General features: G+C 38.2%; 2 protein-coding genes across 9 annotated transcripts in view; one reads left to right on the forward strand and one right to left on the reverse strand.

The window, feature by feature from the left end:
* The window catches only part of LOC129775909 (protein NASP homolog), a 68,136-nt gene that overhangs the window by 18,281 nt on the left and 30,126 nt on the right, over positions 1-19,729 (reverse strand). The gene's annotated exons all lie outside the window — the stretch shown is intronic.
* Positions 1-19,729, forward strand: part of LOC129775910 (uncharacterized) — a 30,330-nt gene that overhangs the window by 5,203 nt on the left and 5,398 nt on the right. For 2 of the 6 annotated variants that reach the window (XM_055781148.1, XM_055781149.1), the window contains exons 2-3: positions 635-1,732; positions 19,013-19,294. In XM_055781148.1, the coding sequence (XP_055637123.1) occupies positions 1,396-1,732; positions 19,013-19,294 (619 nt within the window). In that variant the 5' untranslated portion in view covers positions 635-1,395. Of the gene's footprint in view, positions 1-634; positions 1,733-19,012; positions 19,299-19,729 lie in introns of those variants that run through there. The other 4 variants (XM_055781150.1, XM_055781152.1, XM_055781151.1 and 1 more) reach the window with 3 other exon arrangements.

A 19,729-nucleotide genomic window follows, 5' to 3' on the forward strand; every position in this document is an offset into this window, starting at 1 on the left:
TCGGAAGGGGCAAGCTCTCAGCTATAAAGCGGGTGAACCAGAATTTCCCATCCGCTATTCTCCAAATAGTTGGAATAGACGAATAAATGGAATATTAACGACTCGTGTTTGGTCGCATTATCTGGACGTTTTACGACAATAGCTCGCTTCAAACGGATCAATTGTAGCCCGATAAAGTCTCCATTGATCGTTCGTCCAGGTTTCTTGCAGCTCATACTGAATCACATCCTTTTGATCCCACCAAATACAGAGCATTACTTCGACACCGTAGGGGGCTCAATCAACATTTCAAGCAAACAGAATGAAACTTTGACGTGACTCAGCTACAATTAATTCGATACCCAATTTTAAAAAAAACTTGCAGCCTAAATTACAACAGAGATATTTTTTTCGCGTTGGACACGGTCTTTAATAAAGTAATACTAATTCATCGTCATCAAATTTTTGCTGCTTTTGCTAATATTTTCCTTATCTCTGGAATATCCAGTGCATTGTTCTGTAACATCCTCTGATTCAATTTCTCGTTGGTCGTCACGATCTCGAATTATACCCCAGTTTTCTTGAAATTGTTTACATCTTCCCAAAAACAACCGTGATAAAAATATTTCTTTCTTCTCATAATTTATTCACTCAGATTGCTCGCAAAGCTACACTCTGGAAAAGAGCCCTGAACAAGCCGAAGGGAACGTACCTGCGGACTATTCAAAGATAGATAGTGCAACTAGCAAAATGAAGAAACGTGACACCGATTTATGACTCACAAAAACCAGATCGGGTGGCTGTAAAATACGAGTGACGACCCGTTGCTTGCCGGCTACTTCGACAGCAACAACGTACAGTCTAGTGCCACCGACTATCACCACTCCACAGCCACCAACTCCGACCAAGGAAGCCGCGGTCAGATTCGAGATAGGTGCCGAGAGCGGTGTGGCAACCAGCGTCAATCAGAACAACCAGCCACCCATCATTCAATCTGAAACTGCCACCAAAATTGATTTTACCAACATCCCGAACAATAGCAACAATAGTCGTCATCATAACTCGAGAAAAGATTCCGGTATCGATATTAACGCCACGAGTCCGGAAACAACCGCCATCGTGGATCGACAACCGACAGACTACGTTAGAAACAAAACAACTACTCGTAGTTGGCCGGTAATACACCGGAACAACTCGTACAGATATCAGCTTCAACCGTCGGTACAAAATTACCGACGGCAACAATCACACCATTACTATCAATATGATTATGATGCCCTTGCCGGAGTAAACGGACCCCCAAATGATACCAATAACAATATCAACTATAACTCAAACGAAGATTATTTAGCCAACAGCAGTTACGATAAATCCCCTAGCATCGAAAGCTATTATTATCAGCACTACAGGCTCAGCATGCAACAGTCGACCGCGACAATGACTACAACAGCAGGACAAGGCGGCGCCGCCATCACTTCTACCACACATCAGATGCAATCCGGCACCACTTGTTGTATGATGCCACCACCGGTTCTTTTTCTTTTCTTCACACTGCTGATGACATCCAGTGCGACGGCAATGCTTTGCGCCGCCATTATGACCGACCATTGGGAGCACGTCTCCTGGAACCGGGAACAGCTAGATAAGCTCGGTAACAAGTCCTCGATAGATCTGCAGTGGTATCTCGATGGACGGGCCGCGAAGTTTTCCGTGTCGGATATGCACCGAAAAACGGGTGACGCACGGAACAAGGGTAAGTACTGCACAAGCAAGTGAAATTAAAGCAATCACCTTTATTCCGCGCGGCGAATGACGTGAGATAGCAAAATTTTTCGCTTTATTGTGGAAGCCACCTTACCTTTCAGCTTGTATTTGATACATGAGTCGAAAACATATGAGGATACGAGTTCAAGTCTCACCAAGTGACAAACTATAGTCACACCATTCGTCTTCGGGAACTCCGTGACTTGAGCAAACTAATGTCATTCGCCGCGCGGAATAAAGAGTAATATACAGGGTCTTCCAGATTAAACGCTCACGCAAAAAAATCGAATAGCTCCGTATATATTTTTTTTCGTTCCGTCGATGACGATAATATTCGGCTACTCGTTCAGTCTGATCGGATGGTTTTTAGTGTCAAGAACAGTGCCGAAAATATTCACGTTCACAACATTCAAATACGGCGAATTTCACCCTACCTTGTATTGACAACCCACTGTTCAAGCGATTATCGATGAAGATGAAACAAGTATTGTTGAAAACAAATGGAAGTGGAATGAACATTAACGTGAGCATGCTATGAAGTTCATTTTTCATCGCGTCTTCATTTTCACCTTGATATTTGAGTAATCAGAATTGAACATCATTGCGTGTTAGTGAGAATCAAAACATAAAAATTCAACGTCAACCAATTTAAAGTGAAATCGACTAGAAGGTATGCTAGTGTGGATGCATGATTTTCGGACATTTTTTGAGCTCTGAACAAATAAAAAAAAATTTAATATCCATTATTCTATTTAAAGTCTCCTGTACGTAAGAGCATTCTTTGTTCTTAAATAGTATAAGTATCGTATTTAATAAAAATTCACTGCAAGCGATAAACATAAATTTGGCTTGCGTGATAATCATCTCAAGTTATTGACAATAAGGAAGGTGCACTAATACAGGTTTATCGAAATTCATCCGTGCTGTTTTCATTCAGTATAGTAAACAAAGTTCAAGCGTTCTTGACATAATTGAAATGAACTCTTGCGTTACACTCACTATGAGAGATGTGATGTTGTGTTTCAGCAGAGAAGAATTCATCAGACACTGGGAAAAAATTAATTCTTACAGTCGTGCAACCGAAGCCTTAATTAAACTTTGTCCTCTTATGGTAAGAATTTCAACATTTCTATGTTAATAAGCCACAAAATTTGGAGGAACTTAAAGAATAAAAAACTCGGACTTTCAACAGCATCGAAGTCGTAATGTTAGAGTTGTGCATGAAGAATTTTGTTCACCGTTAAAAACATGTTATAGAAAAAAGGGTGGTCACATCGAAAATGTCCTAAAATAAGCTTACTTTAGTTTTTAAAAAATAAAAATCGGTTCACTTTTGTAGAATTAATTAAAATTTGTTGCGTGAGCGTTTAATCTAAAATACCCTGTAATTTGGCGATGTATAAGCTCTCAATAAACAATAGTACTGATTTAATCTTTTTTTATATGTATAGTAGGGTGGCAGGTCATGTCAAATTTCAAAAACCGACCATGTACATTTTGTTTCTTGGTCCAAAAAAAATTACCTGTGCAAAGTTTCAGCTAAATCAGGCATGATTTAGGGGTGCCTCAAAGTGCTCAAAGTTTTGATTTTTTGATCCTCGAAAATCTTCCAAGGAGGGAGTAAAGGAAATTTGGAAAATCGAATTTTTTTCGATGCCAAATGACTTAAAAATGCATGAAAAAAAAAATTTAGTCGAAAATCGCACCCCTAAATCATATCCGATTGAGCTGAAACTTTGCACAGATCATTTTTTTGGGCCAATAAACAAAATGTACATGGTCGGTTTTTGAAATTCGATGATGAATTTTTTTCCATACATCCATTTGCCCATTGGGCAAATATTCGCAACCAATCAGACACAATCATAAATATGTTCACGGAAAGATTATAGCATTGAGAAAATTAATGCATACACATTTAGAGCATTCAGTTCAGGTTTATTGTTTCATTCAACGATGCTTTATGCGTACACAGAAATCTGTAATCAAAAAAAAAACTACGTCTATCATTAAGGATGTCAAATCAGAAAACAGGTCACGTTTTTATGAAATAAAGTTAACGTTATTAACTATTTTTTGCCGTGAACGGATTTAGGCGATTTACATACTAAACGAATCGGAAATTCCCTAAGATTTGTTTAATATGCTATACATTAGAATCCCCTGGTTTGTAAATGGTTAAAAATACATGAAAACTTTAAGCATTTCCATTTTCCCATACATTTGTTCTGTCCCTTTGTGTGCTTTCCCGAACAGAGCTGTCAATAACGAGCAACTTATCGATGAGCAACGAAGGGAAAATCGTAGGATTCAAAGTCCGTGAACAAAGGAAAAGAAGAAGAATGAAGAGGAATATTTGCCTAGAGTATAAACAGTGGATCTCGCTGAGGCAAACTTTCATTCGGCATCAGCCTGTTTAGTGATGTCTAAATTTTCCATTTATTCGATTATCGATTAATCGTTGGGGCATTTTTCAATATTCGATTCATTCGAACAATTGTCTTTCAATATTCGATTAATCGAACGAATGTTTATTTCTTGAAATAATAACGTATCACGATGTCATTCTGGTCGCGTGGTCTATCGGGTTGTCGATGTTAGATGGTTGAATAAAAAATGTTGGATATAAAAAATTAAATAGCCTAATTCTTAGCCTGAAAATGCATTAATCTTGAGAAAGATTCCTTCTTTCATTAATCGCGATTACAGTGACAATTATTCGATTTATTCATATTTTGATTTCAAATTATTCGATACAAAATTAATCGATTATAATTTCAGATATTCGATTATTTGAATTAATCGAACGATTAACCGACATCTCTAGGCCTGTTGAGCAATCCAGTTCACTTTGCTTTCGCTGCGCTTCGATCCAAGATTGGACCCCGACCAGTGGTAATTCAACTTGGATATCGTCGTGTGGTTTTTCCAGTTCGTTTTTCGCGTTATTCGTATCGTGTGTTTTTCTTTCCGCGTTATAAATTGGACGCTTCGCGTAGTGTGTGATGAGCAAGAAGAAAAGGAAGGCTGGCTCGAGCCCTGCAAAAAACCAAGCGTCATCCAATGATGCACGCGATGTTGGTGTAGTGAAAAGCGCTCGCACTGAACCGAGCCTTCGCGAGTGCGACACCGTATCGAACAACAGCGAAGTAGGCGACTTCGGCGCGTCGGTCGAAAATGTAAACGCCATTACCCAGGCAGCAATCAGATTCAAGCTCCCCCCGCTGGTGGTGAAGGCGGTCGCTCTTGTCAAACTCATCAGCGAATTCGCATCGATGGGTGTTACAGCAGAGTACAAGCTGTGTGGCATAATTCAGTCATTGTTTGTTTTTCGTCATCATGAGGGTTTCGTTGGTGTCTTTGACATTGCATGACGTTATGGCGAAGCAGACATTAAGGTTGTGCGCCAAGAAATCATTGGGGAATACCAAGCATCTTGAATGTGGTACTGGAATGTTATAAGTTATTTGGGTTCGCGTGCCAGTCGCAAAACTGCCTTCAACTAGGATTGCATTTGCGCTAATCTTAATCATAATGAAGCAATGCTACTGTTTTCGAGGTTGTTGATATTAACAAAAAGAGTTTATTTCGCTTGTTTAGTCACCAACAAAGTGAATGTCGTTCTCTGTATGTGATTAGGTTTCGCTTGCCAGTAGCAAAACTAAGGGTGGCAGCTGCGCTTATCTCGAGCATGAGAAAGCAGCTTTTTTCGAGGCCAGTAATATAAACAGAAGCGTTTCTTTTGAGAATAGCGCAAAATGATGAGATTTATTTATATTCCTAGTAGTTTCAAGCCACCAATGTATGGCTATGTATGCATGCTATAGCGAACGCTTGTTTGGCGCTTGGTTTACGTTGTACGAACGATGCCTAAAAGTGCAATTCTACTGAGGCAATACTAAATAAAATGTAGCATGTTGTTGTCATTGTTGTTGTTTCATCGCGGTGCCAAAGATATATTGATGTAGTTATGAGATGTGGAATAATGGTGCTGGTTTAATCGACTGTAGCCGAGTCTATGTCAATTGCGAAAAAGGCCACCGGAATAGCGTTCGAGGTAAATTTTCAATGCAATGCATTGATTAAAATAAATTGCGACATACGATCAGCTAGTGTATTGTTCTGCGAAGGCAAGAATGAATTATCAATCAATTATCGTCGACTGATTCTACAATGAAAAAAACATCTCAGAGAGTATTCTACTAAGCAGTTGTTCCTAAAATTTCACAGCATTATAGCATAATATCCGAAGATATAAACAAGCGACTTTTATAAAAAAACAGGAAGTGGGTTGTATCTATGGTATAACCACAAGGGTGACGTAGGACTATCGTTGATTTAGAGATCATTTGTTTGAAGTTGAATCTAAATCCATTCTGAATGAATGAATAAATGAATATTTGGGAGACTTCGAAAACGAGAGCGTTACGTTGGAGGCACAAGGTTTTATGCATCCAATATAGGATACGAAAAACCTTGTTCTGAAGAATAATCTTCAGAAGCTAACCTGCTAACTGTACTTGATTGACAAATCACAAACCCAAATGTATTATATGGATATTTTATGGATAGAAAACATTAAAATAAACTCTTTCACATGAATGTAATTTTAAATTCCCAGAGGAACTGGCAGATTATTTTCAGTAACGATTAGATATTTCCACATTTTCCTCGATACTGGAAGCCCACCAGTGGTTAATACTAACTCGATAACCACCTGTTAATAGTACTTGATTGAAAAATATTTAGTCACAGTGTTACATGAACAGAAAACATTCAAATAAACTCTTTCACATGAACATTCTTTGTGTGGACACCGACTGGACAACATCGTTGCTGGACGAGCTGGACGGCGAGGGATCGAGCGCCTTTCTCAAGGCAAGAGGGCGGAGGTGGTAGCGCTGGAGTAGAGTAATAGAGTAGAGTAGAGTTTTCAAAGGGCCTTTCTCAAGGCTAGAGACGAATGAACTGCAAAAGTTTAAAGTCTCTATAATACAAGACCTTCCTTCCTTCCTTCCTTTCACATGAATGTATTTTTAAATTCCCAGAGGAACTGGCTGATTATTAACTTTCTCGATGCTGAATGGCATCCAAACGGAAAGAATTCTGCGCGTGTATGTGTCGATCCTTCGCCGTCCACCTCCTCCAGCACGTTAGGCAACGATGTTGTCTTGTCGATGTCCTCACGAAAAATGAATGTGTCTCACCACCAGAATATCGCTTAAGTATGCTTTTTGTGTGTGATTGAATCGAGAGAAGGTGTGGTTTACGATGGCAATTTGGAAGGCAAACTAGAGGGGAATGAACTCTTTGAGCTCGGAACTTTCGGCGACTGAGCAATAATCGATTGCGGGCGCATACAATATTGGATACGGAAATATCCTACTGATGGGGAAAAATAATCTTCAGAAGCTATCCTGTTAATTGCGATTGATTGAAAAATCACAAAACCAAATGTATTTGGTCACAGTGTTACATAGAAAACATTCAAATAAACTCTTTCACATGAATGTATTTTTAAATTCCCGGAGGTACTGGCAGATTATTTTCAGTAACGATTAGATATTTTTCACATTTTCCTCGATACTGGAAGCCCACCAGTGGTTAATACTAATTCGATAACCACCTGTTAATAGCACTTGATTGAAACATATTTGGTCACAGTGTTACATGGATAGAAAACATTAAAATAAACTCTTTCACATGAATGTAATTTTAAATTCCCAGAGGAACTGGCAGATTATTTTCAGTAACGATTAGATATTTCCACATTTTCCTCGATACTGGAAGCCCACCAGTGGTTAATAATAACTCGATAACCACCTGTTAATAGTACTTGATTGAAAAATATTTGGTCACAGTGTTACATGAATAGAAAACATTCAAATAAACTCTTTCACATGAATGTATTTTTAAATTCCTAGAGGTACTGGCAGATTATTTTCAGTAACGATTAGATATTTCCACATTTTCCTCGATACTGGAAGCCCACCAGTGGTTAATACTAATTCGATAACCACCTGTTAATATCACTTGATTGAAACATATTTGGTCACAGTGTTACATGGATAGAAAACATTAAAATAAACTCTTTCACATGAATGTAATTTTAAATTCCCAGAGGAACTGGCAGATTATTTTCAGTAACGATTAGATATTTCCACATTTTCCTCGATACTGGAAGCCCACCAGTGGTTAATACTAACTCGATAACCACCTGTTAATAGTACTTGATTGAAAAATATTTGGTCACAGTGTTACATGAATAGAAAACATTCAAATAAACTCTTTCACATGAATGTATTTTTAAATTCCCAGAGGAACTGGCAGATTATTTTCAGTAACGATTAGATATTTCCACATTTTCCTCGATACTGGGAGCCCACCAGTGGTTAATAATAACTCGATAACCACCTGTTAATAGTACTTGATTGAAAAATATTTGGTCACAGTGTTACATGAATAGAAAACATTCAAATAAACTCTTTCACATGAATGTATTTTTAAATTCCTAGAGGTACTGGCAGATTATTTTCAGTAACGATTAGATATTTCCACATTTTCCTCGATACTGGAAGCCCACCAGTGGTTAATACTAATTCGATAACCACCTGTTAATATCACTTGATTGAAACATATTTGGTCACAGTGTTACATGGATAGAAAACATTAAAATAAACTCTTTCACATGAATGTAATTTTAAATTCCCAGAGGAACTGGCAGATTATTTTCAGTAACGATTAGATATTTCCACATTTTCCTCGATACTGGGAGCCCACCAGTGGTTAATGCTAACTCGATAACCATCTGTTAATAGTACTTGATTGAAACATATTTGATCACAGTGTTACATGGATAGAAAACATTCAAATAAACTCTTTCACATGAGCTTGAGCTTGAGCTTGAGCTTGAGCTTGAGCTTGAGCTTGAGCTTGGGTAGACTGTACAATTCGTAGTTGCTCTCCGTGATTGACCTGAAACAACCAAATTGCACAAAGAACACACAGAATGACGCTTGGGACTAGCAAATCATTCTCGTTGTGCAATTCTCGGTGATTCGAGCTTTGAATGGTCAATAACGACGCCGGCCACGTCCTTACAGTCACCAGGGAAGGGAAGGAATGTTAGTATGATATTCGCCGCCCGAAGGCCAGAAGGGTCGCCTCTATAGCGTGGTTCCCTAGCGTTTATCATGGAAAGGATAGTTGTTAGTAGGGAGAGGTAAAAATCAGGATTCACTGTGGTAAGTGATGTGATTGTGTGAACGCGACAAATAAACTCTTTCACATGAATATATTTTTAAATTCCCAGAGGAACTGGCAGATTATTTTCAGTAACGATTAGATATTTCCACATTTTCCTCGATAGTGGAAGCACACCAGTGGTTTATGCTAACTCGATAACCATCTGTTAATAGTACTTGATTGAAACATATTTGATCACAGTGTTACATGGATAGAAAACATTCAAATAAACTCTCTCACATGAATGTATTTTTAAGTTCCCAGAGGAACTGGCAGATTATTTTCAGTAACGATTAGATATTTCCACATTTTCCTCGATACTGGAAGCCCACCAGTGGTTAATACTAATTCGATAACCATCTGTTAATAGCACTTGATTGAAACATATTTGGTCACAGTGTTACATGGATAGAAAACATTAAAATAAACTCTTTCACATGAATGTAATTTTAAATTCCCAGAGGAACTGGCAGATTATTTTCAGTAACGATTAGATATTTCCACATTTTCCTCGATACTGGAAGCCCACCAGTGGTTTATGCTAACTCGATAACCATCTGTTAATAGTACTTGATTGAAACATATTTGATCACAGTGTTACATGGATAGAAAACATTCAAATAAACTCTTTCACATGAATGTATTTTTAAATTCCTAGAGGAACTGGCAGATTATTTTCCGGATCTTTCTCGATGCTGAATGGCATCCAAACGGAAAGAATTCCGCGCGTGTATGTGTGTGTGTGTGTAGCGGTTGCTTCGAGATCTTCCCGGGGAACCGTTTGTGGCATCACTCTCCTCCTGATGGATTCATGTCTAGCCTAAGGTGCACAAACAGGCTCTTGGTGACACCGTTCATCAGCGCTTTCATGATAAATGAAGAGCTTCACCACAACAGCGTCAACATGCTCCAATCGCTGTTCAATTAGAACTGAGTGGATTTCCGAGCGGGGCTTGCTTATATACCGATTGGTGATTTCAATAGCCTGTTAAGACTATTGAAACAAGTTGTTGGATCAAAAAGTAACAAGTATAGAACGCGTAGACATTTTATCTTTCGAATGAAGTGTTTATCATACCATTTCGTTCAGTTGTTTAGGAGCTATTAACGCTCAAAATCTCGGTCTCCGGCGTAACGCTTTCGTTTTCGAAACTTTGATTTTACACCCCGGTATAGAAATGAAAGACGTAGTCCTACGTCAATAACAGCGAAGTTCTACGTCAACAATGCGTTCGTATCTTGGACACAACCTCCTATAATTTTTTCTGACGTAGAACTACGTCTTTCAGGAAGGGTGCCAAATCAGAAAACAGGTCACGTTTTTATGAAATAAAGTTAACGTTAATAACTATTTTCATTGTGATAGAACTCTCATGATTCACATACCAATCGAATCGGAAATTATCTAAGATTTGTTTGATATGCTAGATATTACATTGCGATAATCTCTAAACGGTTTGAATTCATGAAAACTGGAAGAACTTCCCTTTTTCCCATACATTTGTTCTGCCGATTTGTGTGCTAACCCTACCCGTATTTCGAATACTTATAACTTGAACATTTCTTAACAGATCGGAAAGATGTTTGCATCAATTGATAGGAAATATTTCTACGCGTCTATCATAATTAATAAAATATTATTTTTCATGAGATGAACAATTGAATAACTATAAAATGTCAAGCGTTATTTAAACGCCCTAACTGCCAAGTTTGGATTGGCCTGATTTACGGTTTCCCCAACACAGACTTCCAAAACTATGTACCTGTGGAAATCCGCTCTGCAAATATACATACAAGTCGGGGGTATTTTTGTTCCCACCGAGCTGTGTTTCCCTAACACGGACATCAAAATCAATGTGCCTGGGGGAATTCAACTTGTCAAAACCAGAGTTGCATTTTTTCATCAAATCATCAGTGACAACTGACGAGCCACGTTAGTCACATCCTACTGACAAAAATGTTGGTCAAATGGTGACTGACGGAGTACGATGCAACAATTTACCTGTTACTGAGCTTCGTCAATACGTTTTGATCGACAAAGTAGGCGGTAAAATTGTCAGCATCGAATTGATGATTGTCGGAGACTGCATTTTATTCTCATCGAGCAAAGGTTCGATTTTCGTTCCGATTGTTGTTCCCGGTATTTACTGAAGTAAATACTATGTCGAACAAGCGATAACGTGTAAGAATGGTATTTAGGTAGCCCAACGTAAACAAATGCACGCTGGTAAACGTGTAAAATTCCATTACATCAAGTGACATAGTATTTCCCGTCTTGACGATCATATGGCACTGACTTGGTCGCTTTGGTCGTCAACACACTCTGACAAACTATTTAGTATCGAAGAGTGAGGAATTTGTTTTGTCGGTTTATAATTTGTTGCACGTCGTTTGGTGGTAATGTTACAATGGTCGTCATAGTAGCCCAAATATATGCAGTGACAATGACAAATTGTTACAATGGTTGCGCGTTCGCTTAGTAAGCGATCGATCGTGAGTTCAAAACTCAGGGCCTTCATTGACCATCTTTGTGTTGTTACAGAATAGCTACGTCCACGCAACAATCATCAGCGATGGAGATCGATCCACGGTCGAAATAAGATCGATTCATCCATACAACTGCTCTGCTCTGCAAGACACATCGGGCTGCTGTTCTATAAATAACTCAACAATGATCAATCCACTGTCTCCGCTGTCCGGTCTAACTGGATAATGGAAGAACAGATAGAAAACTCTTACGCCTAAATGGCTATTGTGTGAATGTACCATATGTAATGGTATGGAAGGAATACTGGCGAATGGCAACTGTGTGTAATGTGCTAATAATAGATATGATAATCATGTGACATGTACACGATTAAAATTCGGCTCTGTTACAGCTAAAATGCTAATGAGCCTCAAATAAATAAATGGGATAAAAAAAAATGACAAATTGCAGCTCTGGTCAAAACATGCAAGTCGGGGATATTTCTTCCCACTGAGCTGTGTTTCCCTAACACGGACTTCAAAATTAATGTACCTGGGCGAATCCGCTTTGCAAATACATGCAAGTTGGGGGTATTTTTTGGTGTTAAGTACTTTTGTACTCGCTTGTCGGTGTGCAGACCGGAATATGTTTCCCTTAAACGAAGCCTGGGAAAATCGTCATTTCAGATACTAGAGGTGAATGAACTTTCGGGGTTCGATAACTACGTAAACATGAGATGTGCAATATTTTCAGAGGGAAATGTAAAATACAATGATCGTTTGATTATTCTTCCGTTCACATATTTTGGTAGTCCTAGGCATCATATCAAACGTAAAAGGACGTCAAATTTATTTGTAACGAAGAACATAATCTATTACAAAGATTTCGATGCATTCTAAAATAATATTCGAAATGGTAAACAAGTGAATTGCATAACATAATTGTCTACTTCCACGTCGAGAATATGCGGTCGTGTCCTAGATACAACCTCTTACATTTTTATAAATTTATGACATTTCAATACTTTGTCAAACCTTAATCATTTAAGAAAAGTTGATGGGTCTGGGGCACGGACAGGATCTTGACATAGGAATGTGATTGTGTGTAGTAATTGCATTTGAATTGAGTTTTTTCTTTGTTCAAAATCTGTATTTTTTGTATCTTTTCATACATCAATTGGAACCCCTGAAAAAAAACTGATCGAACCCTTCTAAATCAGCAGCCAGTTAAATTCATTAACACGTTGAGTGTTCTACCTTTATCATCATTTTTGGGGGTCTTCGTAACCTAATTGGTTGCGTGTCCGCTACTAAGCGAACAATCATGAGTTCATAACTCAGAGCCCTCAACTGACCATCTTTGTGTGTCATCGGTGGCTGAATAAACACGCATGCATGCACAAAGCATGTTTCGATGACAAACCTAGTCCTATGTCAAAGCATGTTTCCATGACAAACAAGACTATGGATTCCAAAACGTACAAGAAAGAGTGAAAACGTGAAAAAACGTTCATTAAAGCTTACAATAGACTTGTAATGTTTTGGCCTGATTTGGCGAGCAACTACAGCCGAGAAATACTACCCCCAAAATTCCGTCCAATTGAGAAATATTTTCAAACAGAAATTGAAGGAAAGATGACTCAGGATGGGTCAGAGATGTAGAGATGGTGGAACAACATGACCACTCATGCTAGCTAACAGATTTTCCAAAATATGATGTCGTTTGAAGAAAAATTAGAAATTCCATCAAAACCAAATCGGAATAATTTTTTAACTATTTTTCCTTTCAAGTACAATAAATAACCATCAATTTGAGTACTCAATTTTTTTTCATTAACACTTGCCCAAGCAGGCCATTTGACTGCTTTTAAATTTCAATTAGAAAAATAATTATGACACAATTTTTTAAAAAGTTATTATTTTTAAAGAAATTGTGCCATAATGACTTGCTTGGGCAATCAAGTGTTAACATGGTTCCGAGATACATTTGGCGATCCATACATATCTGCGCATATATTAGGCTGTCAAAAAAGTCCTGCGGTATTTCCGCGAGATGTCGTTGTAAGCGCGTAGTTCTAGTTGTATTCATTGTATCGAGTCATACTATAGCTTGTTGGAAAGGTATTTTTGCGCGCTATAATATAGTCCTTGACAGTGTTTTGTTTGGTTAAGTCGTTCGTGAGTTATAGTGTCGCAAATATGGAGCAAAATAAAGAGAAAATCCGACATATTTTACAGTACTACTATGACAAAGGCAAAAATGCATCTCAAGCTGCCAATAAAATTTGTGCAGTTTATGGACCCGATACAGTTTCCATTTCCACCGCACAACGATGGTTTCAACGTTTTCGTTCTGGTGTAGAGGTCGTCGAAGATGCGCCACGCTCCAGAAGGCCTGTCGTCGAAAATTGCGACAAAATCGCTGACAAAGACCGGCATAGTAGCAGCCGTAGCATCGGCCAAGAGCTGGGGATAAGTCATCAAACCGTTATTAACCATTTGAAGAAGCTTGGATTCACAAAGAAGCTCGATGTATGGGTGCCACACACGTTGACGCCAAAAAACATCTTTGACCGTATCGACGCATGTGAATCGCTGCTGAATCGCAACAAAATCGACCCGTTTCTGAAGCGGATGGTGATTGGCGATGAAAAGTGGGTCACTTACGACAACGTGAAGCGCAAACGGTCGTGGTCGAAGCCCGCTGAAGCGGCTCAGACGGTGGCCAAGCCCTCATTAACGGCCAGGAAGGTTCTGCTGTGTGTTTGGTGGGATTGTCAAGGAATAATCTATTATGAGCTGCTTCCCTATGGCCAAACGCTCAATTCGGACCTGTACTGCCAACAACTGGACCGCTTGAAGGTAGCACTCATAAAGAAGAGGCCATCTTTGATAAACAGAGGCCGCATTGTCTTCCATCAGGACAACGCCTGGCCACACACTTCTTTGGTGACGCGCCAGAAGCTCCGGGAGATCAGATGGGAGGTTCTTTTGCATCCGCCGTATAGTCCGGACCTTGCACCAAGTGACTACCACCTGTTTTTGTCCATGGCGAACGAGCTAGGTAGTCAGAAGTTAGCCACAAAAGAGGCCTGTGAAAATTGGCTATCCGAGTTTTTTGCCAATAAGGAAGCGAGCTTCTATAACAGGGGTATTATGAAGTTTGCATCTCGTTGGGAACAAGTCATCGAACAAAACGGCGCATATTTGACTTAAAACAGATGATTGTAACTAATTTTATGAACATGAAAATTCAAAAAAAATACCGCAGGACTTTGTTGACAGCCTAATATATTAAATCACTCCAATTTTATTTTATTACGGCAACTTTAGCTTTGTGTACATAGGAGAAGTGGGGGTAAGACGGACATGTTAAGAAGAACTTTAATTGTATCTTTGGAAACTCATGTTTCCCAAACATGAATACAATTCCTTACAATTCAATATACAGCGCGGACTCGATTATATACAGTTTATGATTTCTTTTCACTCGTCGAATCCTGTATACAACCGAGTCAATTATTTGTTTTTTTTGCATGAATTTTTCGTTTTTTGAAAATAAAAGAGGAATTTTTGATTCATCCCCTTAAAGTAAAAAAACACATTTCTCACATGGAAAAAATAAATTTATCCAGATTCTCTCAGAAGGTGATAGACGATCATATTTGATGAAGAAATCCTCTTACGCATATGTTCGAATTTCAACAATGACAAAGTTATACATCTTTTTTGTTTGTTTCGGATTCTGTTGTCTCAAACTGGCTCTACATTAAAAAGTACGCTACGGAAGACGATTCTGATGCTTTCATTTGAAAGATGAGAATATTGAGTACAGGATATAGAAGTGGAACAACTAAATTAGTGGATGTTATTAAAATTTTGGAAGTGAAAATCTTCAAACATAATAATCTTTAATGTGTTATTATTGATTTTATCCTAAAAAAGGATATTAAACTAGATTGTTTCTATCAATTAAATTGAAGTTCTTTAACCGCTCTACAATTTGTTCTTCGACGCCCATCTTCTATCTTTCTTAATTTGACTGCAATATCGATATAAACAATTCCTGGTAAACATTCAAGCGAAATCTTCAAAAATCACGATTTTGACCCCACTGTACATGTAATAGCCATTTAAACATAACGTTGAAACGTTACATTTCTTCTTGGAATGAGCCATATTTGAAATATAAAAAATATATTTTTTCCCAAACTGTATATAATCGAGTCCAAAATTGTATATAATCGAATCACATATAATCGGGTCTGTATATAATCGAGTCCGACCAGTACTGTTGTTCGAAATAATCGGCCAAATGTTTTACAAAAAAAAAAGTTTATCAATGTTTTTTACTGAAATTAAAACATCAAAAACGTCCGTTAAACGAAGAGAAAAATCTAATTAATCCACTTAGAAATGATACAGGGGAACTACGATATAACATACATTTCATTTTCAAAATTGTGTGTTGTATCGAATTGTACGTTATATCGAAGCATGATAAAGAACCCAGGAACATAGTTTATATTACTTTATTGCTGTTTGAGTGAGGTGAGTAAAGAATGATGAAAAGGTTAAAGAAGATAAAGCCAACTTTTCCCATGATGTTTCCCTTCATACTGTTGATTGAAGCTTGATTAATTTAGAATCCGGAAGCACAAATCCAGTTGTATCTCGAGATTGATTAAATTTACAAAAAAATGTTTTGATATCAAAATACAGATAATTTATTGTTCAGAAAAAAATATTCCTTTAAAGCGTTATTGAATTTTCATACTTGTCTTCGGATGCCTTCATCAACGTTTAGACTTTCTGTTGGACAACCTCCGCGGTCATTTTAGTCCACGATCTCTTCATGTCTGCAGCATCCCAAGTCACTTTGGCACCCTTCTTCAATTTAACTTGACAATTGATTTTTCGATTGGGCGGAATTGGGGACAATTGGGAGAATTGAGGTATTTTTCAATGTAGTCGATCCCATTGTCTGAAGCACCTCTCGACTGTAGTGGTAGCTTGCCAAATCAGGTCCCACCGGACGTTTCTGCAGGCACTCTCTCCTATACATTTTCGAGATCATTGTCATGTTTGTGACGAGAAGCTTTATTATGTGTCCACAGCGGCAAATACCTAGGAAAATAAAAAACTTCCTGACAAATTCATCAGCAAAAACGAACTTAAATTTGCTGGGAACGTCTTCTCTAGCAGTGGTTATATAGAATTTCAGGCCTGGGAGCTGCCACGTCACCCATCAGCATGCATCCTTCGTACTTCGTCAAAACCTTCTTGTACAATTTTCGAGCGCTTCTTTTGGTCACCAGATTTTTCTTCAGCGTCCTGTATGGTTGCATGCACATACGAAATTGCGATAAATTTCTCACATATGAATTCCCCGGATCGTACTTTGGTTAGAGTTGTGTTTGTGGCGATGTCGTAATCCGAGAGTTCCGGGTTTGCGTTAATTATCTCAATACCTTCAACCTCAGCTTCCGATCTATGTTTCACTAAGTCGCGTCCTCTGATCCATCGGAACAACAGTTGCAAACTCACGAAAACGTTAATTTACAATATTTACAAATAACACTGTCAATATAGCATCATATTTCTTCTCTCAGCATCCATCCTGCACAACTTTCTCAAAACAAAACGGATCAACTGAAATTTTCACCATCGAAAGATACAGGTTTTCCAAACGATTAGCTATCAAATTATTTATACGACATACGATTATCCTACTACGACCTCCGCTATAAAATGAACAGTGATTCCCGATTCTAACTGCATCAAACCTTAGGGGCAAATAGATAAACTTGAACCTTTATTATTCAGCACAAATGTTCAAACCATATTGCAGAGCATGTAATGCAATGATGCAAATTTCATATGAAAATCCTGATTGTGGGCCTATAATCAGCTTATTCACAATGCACAATACACTGATAGATTGTTTTTATGGGATTTCCAATGCCCTAATTGAAATTCAGGAACGTATACGTAGGCCTGTGAACTTGTGAGATTGTCTTGAAACTCTCAGTACCTATTCCGAAAAGATTTTGTACACATTGAAAATGTGTACGTTATATCGAGGTAAAATGTACTTTATATCGAAGCTCCCCTGTATTGTGCTTTTCAGCAGTATAAACGAACAGTCAGCTTCTAGACAGACCACCTTTGACGATTTGATTTCTGTTTAATGACGCAGGGCATTCCTTGAGAATAGGATAAACATATTTTTCACAGTCCATCTCACTTCCACTGGCAACTGTCCGTTTTACCCCACCAATACGATTACTTCAATAATTTAAATTTTCCACTCAAAAATGAATTTACTTTTCCGTACATACCTAATATCTAATATCTAATTTTGAAACCACACAAAATTTTTTTTCGAGATGGCAGTAGATCTCGACGTTTTATGAAATTTTAAGACGTTTGGCATCACAAATTTTATTTCGAAAACCTCGATTTCCTTTACTCTCCCCTTGGGTCATTTTCCGATATTTAAAAAACTCAAACTTTGATCGCTTGCAACCACTCTCCTTAAGTCCGGTTGAGCTGATATTTGACATAGGGTGTTTTTTCAAGGTGGTGAACCTTTTTTATGGGGTAACTTTTTGATATTCGAGATGACCATTTTCATTGGCACCCTAATATGTTATACGTTACGCGAAACTTGTCTAAGGTTGGAATCACAATACCGCGTAGCGCGAAAGGAGGTTTAAAGGCTCTTAGATACAAACGAACGTTTAGAGTTCTAATTGAAGTAAACCAGCAACTAAATAAATAAATTCACCGAATTCGATCGTTCATGATTGCTACATGGCTTTCATTTTGACGTGGGACTACGTCTAACCGAAGTATATGGGGGTGAAATGAAAACCTAAGCACAGAACATGCAGGAAAAAATTAAAGATTCCGAATGCTTATAACTCGAACATTCTTGATAGATCGGAAAGATGTTTGCATCAATTGATAGGAAATATTTTTACGCGTCTATCACAATTAATAAAATGTTTTTTTTTTGCATGAGATAAACAGTTGAATAACTGAAAAATGTCAAGCGTTATCTAAACGCCCTAACTGCCAGGTTTTGATTGGCTCGATTTACGATTTCCCCAACACAGATTTCAAAATCAATATACCTGTGGAAATCCTCTTTGCAAATATACATGCAAGTAGGGTGTACTTTTGTTCTCACCGAATTGTGTTTCCCTAACACGGACTACAAAATCAATGTACCTCAGAAATAGAAATAGAATATGTTGCATCGAGAGTAATAGATGCATACATTGTCCGTTCTGTGGTTTAAATTTTTAGTATCAGTTACAATTCGACAATCAGTCAGCTAGCAACCAGTTACCGGCGGCAGCGACGGTGTCCATTCAGCATTAAGATATTTCCGTCGAATGGAAAATGGAGGAAGGAAGTGAGAAGGTCCCACGTCTCTCCGGTTATGTCCACGACATTACCCACCCGTCTTTTTACCAGAATAATAAAATCAGGAAATAATTCTAAGAATTCCACAGAAGTAATCTAATAGAATTCGTTTTATTCCTTTCAGCTTTCGATTTACCCCGTCATAATAGCATAAAAAACAACAACGCTCCATTCGACGAACGGGCAAACGTGTTTCTGGTACCAATGAACGGTGGCATCTGGACTCTGTGTGTCGATCTTACAGCTGAAGAAATTCGTTCGTTGTCGATCGATGGATTTCCCCAAGTCAACCAGTGTGTTAATTATCTAGCCGGAAACACAGACAGCGCACAGACCAACGAAGAAAATAATGCTCGTGCCGAGTGGCAACACAGTGAGTTCCAGCCTTCATTACATCCGCATTTAAGTAGGTACAACTGAGTGTGGAAAATAATATCCAGTGTCTTTCGAGTCTGATTCTTCATTCGTGCTGTTGAACTGTCCCGATAACTATATCTCACTTTACAACTGTCCCAACCCCTCCATCCATCCCACTTGGAAAAATGAAATCACATAAATGTTTCTCCCATCCATGTTGTTCTCAAACGAATCAATTCCAAGATTGTCCTAAGGAGACATGTATACCACTCACATTTGTTGTACCGCAGGGAATTTTAGCTTCAAATGATATAAAGCTTTGCTGGCACACTCAGAACTTGTCGCAAACTATACACAAGGCACATAAATATGGTATCCTCCGACGTTGACGATAAAAGAGACGATGTAATTAAAGCTGAATATTCATTGTAGGGTAGGGCGAGGCTAGTTGGTCATATGGGTAAGTTGGTCAGTGACGATATTT

Source organism: Toxorhynchites rutilus, chromosome 3 (assembly GCF_029784135.1).
Source record: "Toxorhynchites rutilus septentrionalis strain SRP chromosome 3, ASM2978413v1, whole genome shotgun sequence".
Classification (NCBI taxonomy): Eukaryota; Metazoa; Arthropoda; class Insecta; order Diptera; family Culicidae; genus Toxorhynchites; species Toxorhynchites rutilus.